The sequence below is a fragment of the Euprymna scolopes genome, chromosome 24 (assembly GCF_053919585.1).
Source record: "Euprymna scolopes isolate OS-2025 chromosome 24, ASM5391958v1, whole genome shotgun sequence".
NCBI classification, from domain to species: domain Eukaryota; kingdom Metazoa; phylum Mollusca; class Cephalopoda; order Sepiida; family Sepiolidae; genus Euprymna; species Euprymna scolopes.
The window spans coordinates 111808892-111819916 of NC_136505.1; the positions used below are offsets into that span (position 1 = coordinate 111808892).

The 11025-nt window shown below is 38.9% G+C and overlaps 1 protein-coding gene across 1 annotated transcript; it reads right to left on the reverse strand.

Moving 5' to 3' along the window:
* Nucleotides 1-3720: 3720 nt before the first annotated feature.
* On the reverse strand, nucleotides 3721-4332 carry LOC145246546 (uncharacterized). The gene has a single exon (XM_080108147.1). The coding sequence runs from the start codon at nucleotides 4330-4332 to the stop codon at nucleotides 3721-3723; it is 612 nt and encodes a 203-aa protein (XP_079964273.1).
* Nucleotides 4333-11025: the final 6693 nt, after the last annotated feature.

An 11025-nucleotide genomic window follows, 5' to 3' on the forward strand; every position in this document is an offset into this window, starting at 1 on the left:
TCAGGTGATAAAACTTGAAAATTGCATATTAAACAATAAAAGAAAAACTTTGACCAGGTAAAACCTTTGTAAATGTAGGGTGACGAAACTTGAAGATAACCATAAATATGTGTTGTGAAGTGAGAACAAAAGAAACGTTTACCTAGAATAAAGGCTTTAATAAACTAATAGAAAATACTAGAGAGCACACAGCAAGGGGAGATAATCAGACAACACAGTAAACACAAAATACAAGAGTTTTAATATTATGCCATTCTTTCCCTTCTCAAAAAATTAAAGTTATAGTATTAATTAAAGTTAATTTGTCACAGTCATTGATAACGTGATGGTTTTCGACGTTTGCATAAGGATCGTCATAGGGTCCCTGGGCATTCAGATTTAGGAGGGGGTAATAATTCCTCCAAGTCCATAGGTACCATGGGGGAAGGTTTATGTTCAGGAAAGGAAAAATCAGCATCAGCATCAGGATCAATGGGCATTGGAGAAGATATTTCAGGTGTTGTATTTTGTTCTTCGGTGGAAGTTAGATTAGCTAAGTTATTCTCAGCACAAGGATTGTTCGACTTTTCTGGATGAACCAAGGTTTCAGTTGCGGTCAGCTTTTCAGATAGACTCAAGTTTCCAATGGGAGCTAGGTCACGTACAGAGACCATAGGCTCTTGTCCGTCATTAAACTGCACGTGGGCGTACTGAGGGTTTGCTTTTAAAAGTTGCTCCTCATCGACTAAGGGTTCATATTTACTATGGAGAACATGACGAGGTAGTAATACAGGTTCTGGTACAGTTCGCCAAGAGGGTAGAAAATGACCACTAAGTGACTTCCGTTGGTTGGAAAATAGTCTCTCATAAGGAGTGGCATTAGTTGCAGTACACAGTAGAGATCTGATTGAGTGTAATACTATGGAAAGTACAGTCTCCTACTGTGACTCTTTGAGGTTACTAGAATCCAATGCCATGGATACAGTTTTCCATATAACGTCATTATATCGCTCACATTGTCCATTTCCTCGAGGGTTGCTATGCCTAAACTTGTGAGATACTCCCGTAGGTCTTTGGATACAAATGAAGTTCCTCGATCAGAGGGGATGTATGAGGGTGTCCCAAACATTGTAAAAATTTGGAATAAACATTCGATTACTACATAAGTAGTTATATTTGCACAAGCAAAAGCAAATGGAAAACGTGAGCACTCGTCCATTACTACTAGTAGGTACTGGTTCTTCAATGTAGATGGGAGCGGTCCTTTGAAATCTATGTTGAGTTTTTCCATTGGCTGAGTAGCTTTGATAAGAGGGGTTGAGTTTAGAGAGTGGAACCTTGGTTTCCATCGTGCACATATGGGGCATTCAGCGCACACTTTCTTGATTTCTTCTATCGAATAAGGAAGATTTCGAACTTTCACAAAATGTGCCATTCGTGTGATTTCCGGGTGGCAGAGAGACATGTGGATATCTGATAGTTTAGTTTTGTTGTTGATGGCTCCACAATAAGTTTGTGAGAGTGTATCAGCAGAAATCTTATTTCTTCCTGGCCGATACATGATATCATAATCGTAGCATCCCAATTCCATTCTCCATCTTTGAATTTTATTGTTTTTAATTTTTCCGGGTCTTTTTGAATTGAACATGTAGTTCACTGCTTCTTGGTCAGTAACTATTATGAAACGCTTAGTAGATAGGTAGTGTGACCACTTTTTGATTGCTTCCACAATAGCATATGCTTCTTTTTCCACGGAAGCATGCTTGCATTCAGCATGAGAAAGAGACCTCGAGAAAAAGGCAATTGGTCGACCAGCTTGATTGAGCGGTATCTAAGGCATCAGTTTCAATCACTAGGGGAAGATTTTCATTTATTGAATGGAGCAGAGCCTTTCCGATTTCGTCTTTAATGTTATTGAAGGCCTTCTTAGTTCTATATTGATGGGAAAAGAGTCATTGTTAATAAGAGGTTTTATTTTCTCGGAGAATTTCGATTGCGAATAATATGAAAATAATCCAATGACTCAGCGCATAGCAGTGTTGTCTTTCAGAAAAGGTAGTTCCTTGAGTGGTCATAGTCGTTCACCATCTGGTTTAATTGTTCCGTGTGTTATTGTGTAACCAAGGAAATCTATTGAGGTAGTTGACAATATAGACTTTGCTTCGTTGAAAGTCAGGTTAAGGACCTGAGCATCTTTCGGAAATTTTGCAAGATTTTCGTCATGCTCCTTTTGGGTATTCCCGACTATAACTATATTGTCAACATATGCATAAACTCCTTGCAACTTATGTTGCTTGATGATGCTGTCCATTGTTCTTTGGAAACAAGCGACACCATTAGTGACGCCAAACAGAACTCTATAAAACATAATTTTCTGTTCACCTCAAAGGCAGTGTAGATTTTCTCTTCCTCTCAAATGGATATTTGATACACACTCTTTAAATCCAGGGATCTGTAAATTTTATATCTGAAAATTTCAGCAGCAAGATCGTCCATCCTTGGTAGAGGGCCAGTGTCTAATAATGTGAATCTATTGATTGTTCGACTGTAATCAACAACCAATCTTTTTTATGAGACGCTCACCAGTAACTATTAAAACTTGGACTCTTCAAGGTGAGGTACTTTCTTCAATTACTCCTTCCCGAAGCATTTTTCAATTTCTGACCGTATAAATTGTGTAGAAAATGTGTAAGGAAAGTCCTTTAAAATTACTGCGCCCTCTGTAGATGTATAAGGAAAATCCTTTAAAAGTACTGTGCCCTCTGTAGATGTGTAATGTTGCAGCAACGTAAAGCAATTCAATAACAAGTAAACACCGGTTCTGCACGGAATCATACTAGCAAGGTACCTAGATGGACGCGAACGGTTACTCAGAATGGGCCCAACAATTGGTTACTCAGAACGGTCCCAACAACGGTAAGATATGCTCACACCCACACGGCACGAGAAGCAACAGCAACACGATTCCCGACCAAGTCAATTATCGCTCTCCCAACGTCTTTCAATCACCCACTTTTATGGCCGTTGCAGGCCGGCTAAATTTGCATATTGCGAGAATTCATGTGACTTTGCGAGATATCATCCTTTCCAAAGACGGCAGCCGCCATCTTGATCTTTCTTTCTCTATTTTCGGTCGGTGACGCCGAGCCGGCCCCGAGGTAAATCTTTCCTTTTCGTCGGTCTCTCTTACGCACCCACACAACACACAAACACACGGGCGCTTGTCTCCTGGATGCACATTACAAATTGTTCATCTTGATTTCCAAACCTCCTAGATTTAGTGGTAATAGGTTTACAGTCCGGAGAAAGGTTTGCAAAAAGAGATGTTGTTTCTATTAAAGCAGACTGTACACTGCAGGAAACAGAGCTAGGGATTTGGAGACTTCCCTTATGACCACCAAAGTTAAAAGAACACTAGAATACTGCCTCATGAAGTTTTGGTCGAGAATGACATCACTGCAAAGATCCGGTAAAATTTCAAATTTTGTGTTAGCATACCACTCACCTTGTAAATTGATGTTGATGGTACACTGTCCTTTCACTGGAGCATTAAGTGATGAGGAGGCCATATGTACCCTTCGAGTAGCTGGTTGTACTTTCAATTTATTTTTCTTAACAAAGTCTTCCGAGATGAAGGATCCAGAGCTTTCAGTGTCTATCATAGTTGTTGTTTCAGTTTTTCCGACTAGAATGTATACAGAAGTTGGTTCTAAACTACCCGAAGAAGAAGCAGATGTATTTTCAAAAAAAAATGTTTTTCTTTGTTAGAGGATCAGACATTATGGACATTAGCTTGTGTGATTGTGTAGATGCTGACGTGGCTTGAAATTGAATGGAAGCAGATGTAGATTTCTGAGAATTTTGACATGCCCTCGCAAAATGACCTTTAACATGACATTTTTTACAAATGGCGGACCTCACTGGACAAAATTTCCGATCGTGTCCAGAATACCCGCAAAAATAGCAAATAGATTTAGTTTTTATGAAAGCAGAAGTATCACAAAATTCATCCTCAGATTTATTATGACAGTTTGGTTCGTCGTTAACAGTAGCCACCGTGTCATAAGAACCAGTGTAAGATTCAGAATAAGCGTAGGATTCAGAATTTTTCTGTGCGGAATAAATAGCTCTAGCTTGGTCGATGGTTGTATTTAAAACAAGTGTTCTATTCTCAAGCAATCTCTGCCGGATAGAGTTGGAATGTAAACCAGTAATGAAGGGATCACTGACGCAAGCGTCTCTGTTTTCAATAGCATTAACTGCCTGAATTTCACAACCTTTAGCTAACAACAGTAACGATTCTACATATTCATCAATGTTTTCATCGTCTTTTTGTCTTCGAGTGGACAACATATGTCTAGCAAAAATTTCGTTAGTGGGTTTTATATATAAATCACTGGGACGATTCAGAGCGGAGGCATACGTCGCATGTTCTGTGATGTATTTGTATATGTCGGAAGAAACATGATTTATCAAAATGTCTAATCTGTCAATATCAGTTGTGTTCTCGGTGGTTGTTCTTCATATGAGAGACGATATAGTCCGAAGTCAATGTTTAAATGTTTTGTTTGTGCCGGTTGATCTAAGAGAGATATCCAGACGATTAGGAATTAAAAATTTGTCCATATTTTTTTTTTTTTTTTTTTTTTGATTAGCTCATTAAATTGTTGTGAAGTGAGAACAAAAGACACGTTTACTAGAATGAAGGCTTTAATGAACTAATAGTAAATACTAAAGAATACAGAGCAAGGGGAGATAATTAGACAACACAGTAAACACAAAATATGAGTTTTAATATTACGACAATATGTATATCAAATAATAAGAAAAGGGCAAATTTTTACTGTTATTATTTGTCATAGGGGCTGAAATTTCTGCCTTTATTTTTATCATATCTAGTCTTTAGTTGGTACTCTAGCACACATTCATTGCCCTTATATTGTAAATGTTGGGCGATACAACTTGAACAATGTTTATTTGAAAAAAAGAAGTAAAAATTATTCTGGCAAAACCTTTGTAAATTGTTGTGTTTTAATGACTTACGGCAGAGTCATCACTTGTAGGATATGAGACCCGTAGGATAATCAATTGATAATCAGGATGTATCAATTTTTAGGACCGTGGTTGCATGTGTCATAATTTTATTGAGGTCAAAAGTAGGAGTGTATCCAAAGAAGATAAATTTAACAGGATTGCCAATTAATAGAAAGGTTTCATTAATCCACATCATTATATAAAGAAATAAAAATGAAATCCATAAAATAACAACATGACAAAGAACATGAAATCGTAGTATTGTTTCATGAACAGCAACAGGTGTTACACCATTTGGAGTAACGCCCCTTGGAAGTGACCGGTGTAAGAAGAGTATTAAATAAAGATGGTTGTCGAGTAAACACAACGACTAGTTTTATGTTATATTTTATCCGTGGGCATCTTCACACATGAAACATGGTGATAGCGGTGGGATGTACAATAAAGAGAAGAAAAAACAAAACGGTGGAAAGGTATCAGAAAAATTTAAAAAAAACAGATCAGTAACGTTTAATTTTTCGGTGTGAAAATTACGACGCCACGAGGTGGTGAGGAAAAAAAAAATGTCGGAAGGAGACATGAGTGCAATAAACAGACCAGTAGCTAGCATAAGACCACCACCACCCCTTTGTATGGAGCAGAATTTGACAGAGAATTGGAAGCTATTTAAGCTGAAATGGCATAATTATACTATTATTACGTATCTGACAACCCAGTCGATATAATATCAAACTGCACTTTTGCTTCATACATTAGGAGATGATGCTTTGAAAGTGTACTACGGGTTTCACTTTTCAACGCCCGAAGATGAAGGAACGCCTATGGAAATTATTCAGGCGTTTGAGAAATATGCTATAGGGGAAACAAATGAAACTTACGAGCGTTATGTTTTTCACACGAGAAAGCAAGGAGAAAAGGAGACCATGGAATCTTTTATTATGGCACTTCGGACATTTGTAAAAACGTGCAATTTTTGTGACAATTGCGTTTCCTCAGTACTCAGAGATCAAGTCATGCTGGGAATATGTAACCCTCAGACACAAGCTGACTTACTTAAAATAAGACAGCTGGATTTACAAAGATGTATAGACATTTGTAAGCTGTCTGAAAATGCTACGTTACAAGCCAGTATCCTAAGGCCTGAGAGAGTGAACCGAGTGGAGTTCAGACACAAGAAAAAGCTAGGGAAAAAAACTGTGAGAGAATGCAGAGCGTGTACACTGCAACATGGACTGAACAAGGAAGTATGTCCTGCATTTGGCAAGACATGCTACAACTGTAATGGAAAAAATCATTTTTCTGCGAAATGCAGACTAGCAAGGAAAAAGAAGGTGCAGACTGTCAAAACACAACAATATGAGGATCAAGATGACAGTAGTAGTTCTTCAGACTATGGGCAGGTAGACAGTGTAACAATAAAAGAAAAAGTTAACGCTGTGAATCATGAGGTGATAAAAACGGAAATGATGGTGAAAGGAAAGCCAATTATTTTTCAGCTTGACAGTGGAGCATCAGTAAACATACTGAATGAGAAGCATGTAATGGGGAAAACACTGGAGCCTTCAAATAAGACACTGGTCATGTGGAATGGGACAGAAGTGAAGCCATTGGGAGAGTGTCGAGTCAAAATGATAAACCCCAAAACTGCACAAAAATATGCAGTTAAGTTTGTCATTGTAAAAGAGCATTTCCATCCTTTACTGGGAGCAAATGCAATTCAGAAGATGGCACTCATCAAAATCAACCAGGACCAGTTCAAAATGATAGCCAAAATTTCTCAAGTGGATGAATCCAGCAGCCAGAACTCTGACAGCATTATAAACGAGTTCAGAGATGTATTTAAGGAGGAATTGGGTCAGTTACCTGGAGCGGTACATTTGGAGGTGGATACAGCAGTAACAACAAATGTAGCTGCAGCACGAAGAGTGCCAGTCGCACTGAAAGACAAATTAAAAGTTGAATTGGAGAAACTGGTTAAAAAGAAAGTTATTGAACCAGTAAGTGAGCCAACTCCATGGGTAATTGCATTGGGATTGGTGATGAAGAAAAATGGAAATCTAAGGATTTGCATAGACCCAAGACCACTAGATAAGGCTTTGAAAAGGGAATATTTCCAACTACCTACATTGGATAATTTGCTGCCAGAACTGGCTGACAGCAAAGTATTTTCCACCCTGGATTTACGAGATGGATTTTGGCATTTGAAATTGGATGAAGTCAGCAGTCGTTTGACTACATTTACCACGCCATTTGGTCAGTTCGGTGGAAGGTTTTACCATTTGGGATTACTCCAGCTCCAGAGATATTTCAAAAGGCCCTCTTTAACAATGTATGGGATTTAGAGGGTATGATCAACAAAGCAGATGATCTTCTGGTGATTAGGAAAGGTAAAACAATGGAGGAAGCAACAGCTGATCATGACAAAAAACTGAGAAAACTGTTGCAGAGATGTAACACTAGGAAAGATATAGATGTTTGTCGTAGGTTCAATTTTCCAGCATTCAATTGAACCTACGACAAACATCTATATCTTTCCTAGTGTTACACGAATGACCCGGTCTAAGCCGGGTTGACATGCTAGTATATATATGTGTATAGGTGTATATACATATATGTATGTTCATGAATTAAAATGTGGCACGCGTCTGCGGATGAAATGTCAGAAATTTACAAGCTAAACGGGAATTGCTTCAATATTTCTCACAAATATAAACAGACCTTGTTATTGTTATAAAAAATGTAACAGAAAGGAATCTGGTTACGTGGATGTTTTGAAAAGATTGACAGGAAAAATTCACAGAAGGAAAAAGATTGCAGTTGGAGATTTGATTGTCAACCAAGTAGACGCCACGATAATTCTCTCTGTCGCTCTCCCACTCTCTCTCTCTCTCTCTCTCTCTCTCTCTCTCTCTCTCTCAATCTCTATCTACCATAAGTAAGCACAACAGGAGAAATAAAAAACGGACTGTTGCTTACACCAATGGTTGTTGTGTTTTGAATTCTTAGAAAAAGGGTTTATAATATAACACTAGGTCACACGATAACCAGTGATGGGTTACTTCCTGACCCTGGGAAGGTAAAAGCTATAAAATAGATGCCATGCCCAACAGATGTTAAAGGCATGCAAAGATTGGCTGGATTTGTGAACTACTTGACAAAGTTTCTGCCACATATTTCCGACGTGATGGCCCCAATTCGGAATTTAGTGAAGGCAGATGTGCCATGGACATGGTCCCAAATTCATGAAAGAGCTTTTGAAAAAATTAAAAGGTTAGTGAATGAGGCACCAGTATTGAGATACTATGAACCCAACAAACCTTTGGGCATTCAATGTGATGCAAGTAAGAAGGGTATGGGGGCTGCACTACTGCAGGAAGGTCAACCTCTAGCCTATATCAGCCGTGCGCTGACTGACACAGAAACCTGATATGCGCAAATTGAAAAAGAACTGCTAGCAGTAATCTATGCTACCGAACAGTTTCATCAATATACGTTTGGTCGACAGATAGCGGTACTGACCGATCATAGGCCATTAGAAGCTATCATGAAAAAAGAGTTGGGAAAATGCCCCAAACGACTGCAAAACATGCTGATGTGATTACAGGCTTACGATGCTACCGTTTTGTACCATCCAGGTAGGAAAATGTTCATTGCAGACACGCTATCAAGAGCATATATCCACGGAGTGAACAGCGAAGATATGGACAATGAAGATGATGTCAAAGAAGCTGAATACATTCCTGTAACAGAGAGGAGGCTGCTTGAACTAAGCTCAGCCACAAAAGAAGACTGAAGCATGCAGCAGTTGCAGCAAGTAATTGTGGAGGGATGGCCAGACGAAAAATACATCTTGACCCAGAGGTGAGACCGTTTTTTGGTATACAAAATGAAATGACTGTACAAGATGGGTTAATTTTCAGGGGTAATCGTGTAGTGGTTCCAATTACCCAGCGGGCTATACTGAAGGAGAAGCTGCATTCTACACACCTAGGAATAGAAGGATGTTGCAGAAGGGCAAGAGAATGTTTGTATTGGCCAAACATGAACAGTGAGATTAGAGACTATGTTTCAAAATGCCCCACATGCACAAAATATGAAGTAGCCAATCCAGCCGAACCATTAATGGCTCATGAAGTTCCTAACAGACCCTGGGCGAAAGTGGGAGTGGACCTGTTTAAGTTTACAGATAGAGACTATCTTTGTACTGTGGAGTGCATGAGCAACTTCTGGGAAATTGATCATCTTCAAAATACAGAAGCTAAGACAGTAGTAACCAAACTGAAACATCATTTTGCACGACATGGAATACCAGATCAGGTGGTAACTGATAATGGGCCTCAGTTTAGCAACCAGGAATTTTCCACCTTTGCTAAAAAGTGGTGTTTTATACATACACTTGTCAGTCCATACAATAGCAAGGCGAATGGGAAAGTGGAATCTGCAGTAAAAATGGCAAAGAACCTTTTCCGGAAAGCGATGGAGGATAAGGTTGATCCATACCTAGCAATGTTGGATCATAGGAATACACCATCTAAGGGTCTCTTATCACCAGCTCAGAAGCTGATGTCAAGGAGAACAAAAACACTTCTCCCAACTAGAGAGGAGTTACTCAGACCAGAATTGGCCAAAAACCTCAAAAAGTGTGTCAAACGAGACAGCAGGAGACAAGAACAGTTTTTTAACCACAAAGTGCAACTACTTCAACCGTTACACCCTGGAGATGTAGTATGGATTAAACCCCACATAAAGGGTCAGAGAGAGTGGAAGAAGGCAATTGTATGGGAGAGACTGGATGAGCGGTCATACAATGTAAAATTGAATGGGGAGCTATATCAACGGAATAGGGTCGACTTGGAAAAAACTGCAGAAGCACCCCCACTTACATCGTTGATTCACCAGCTATGTGGAGTGCAGAGCGAAATAGTCAGGAATGAAGGTAATGGCATAGAAGAGAGAGATGACATCGGCCAACCTGGGTATGAAGGTGAATTGGGAGAGGGAGTTAACCCGACACCACCCCAATGATATGAAGCCTCGAACAAACAAAAGCAAGCCTACGGACAACACGGTCGGGAAGAGTAGTGAGAGATCCTGTGAGATTCAGGGACTACACGAAATAAAGTAGGGAAGGGCAGAATAATCCCTGTTAGGCAGGAGGGTAGTCTGCCCAATGAATGCCTAGGTCACTTTTTTATATATATTTTATTTTAATTCCGTTCAGACGTTTTTTTTTGTTATTTGTTTTCTCCTTTCTTTGAGAAAAGGGAAGATGTTGCATGAACAGCAACAGGTGTTACACCGTTTGGAGTAATGCCCCTTGGAGGTGACCGGTGTAAGAAGAGTATTAAACACAATGACTGGTTTTATGTTATATTTTATCCGTGGGCATCCTCACACATGAAACAAGTATGTATCAACATGAAATAAACAACATGTATTTATGTGTTAGGAATATTAGTTTAAATTGTTCCAACATAAGTGTTTTCTTGTGGGCAATGTTCATAATGAAAGAGTAATGAAGTGAGAATTTTGTGAGAATAGCAGGTTTGAAATTACTAATTTTTTATGATCAGAGTGGCGCATGTGGGCTTAAAGGTGCATGTGGTTGTTTTTGAGAAGAACAGTCCAAAAATCATATAAGCAAATGCGGGTGTGTGATTTTTTTTTTTTTGTGTGTGTGTGTGTGTGTGTGTGTGTGTGTGTGTGTGTGTGTGTGTGTGTGTGTGTGTCCATAACATAAGAACAGTAGTTTAAAATAAGATTGTTTAAAGGAAGATTAACATTCTTGTTTGATATGGTAACTTTCCATGATGAGTATAAACGTTCATGTGCATTGCACATAATATCAGGACAGGGGTTTTAATGTCTCCTGCAGATGGAGTTATTCTAAACATGTGCTGCTCTTGAGAAATTGAAGAAGAAACAGATTTGATTTCTGGCGGGCAAATCTTTATATACAGACCTTTTTGAACATTCCAGCCTGTTTAATGTATTTCTATGCAAGGGAGAGTA

Excerpts from the sequence above, each read along its gene's own strand:
- LOC145246546 (XM_080108147.1), bottom strand. The coding sequence starts at position 4,332 with ATGTTGTCCACTCGAAGACAAAAAGACGATGAAAACATTGATGAATAT.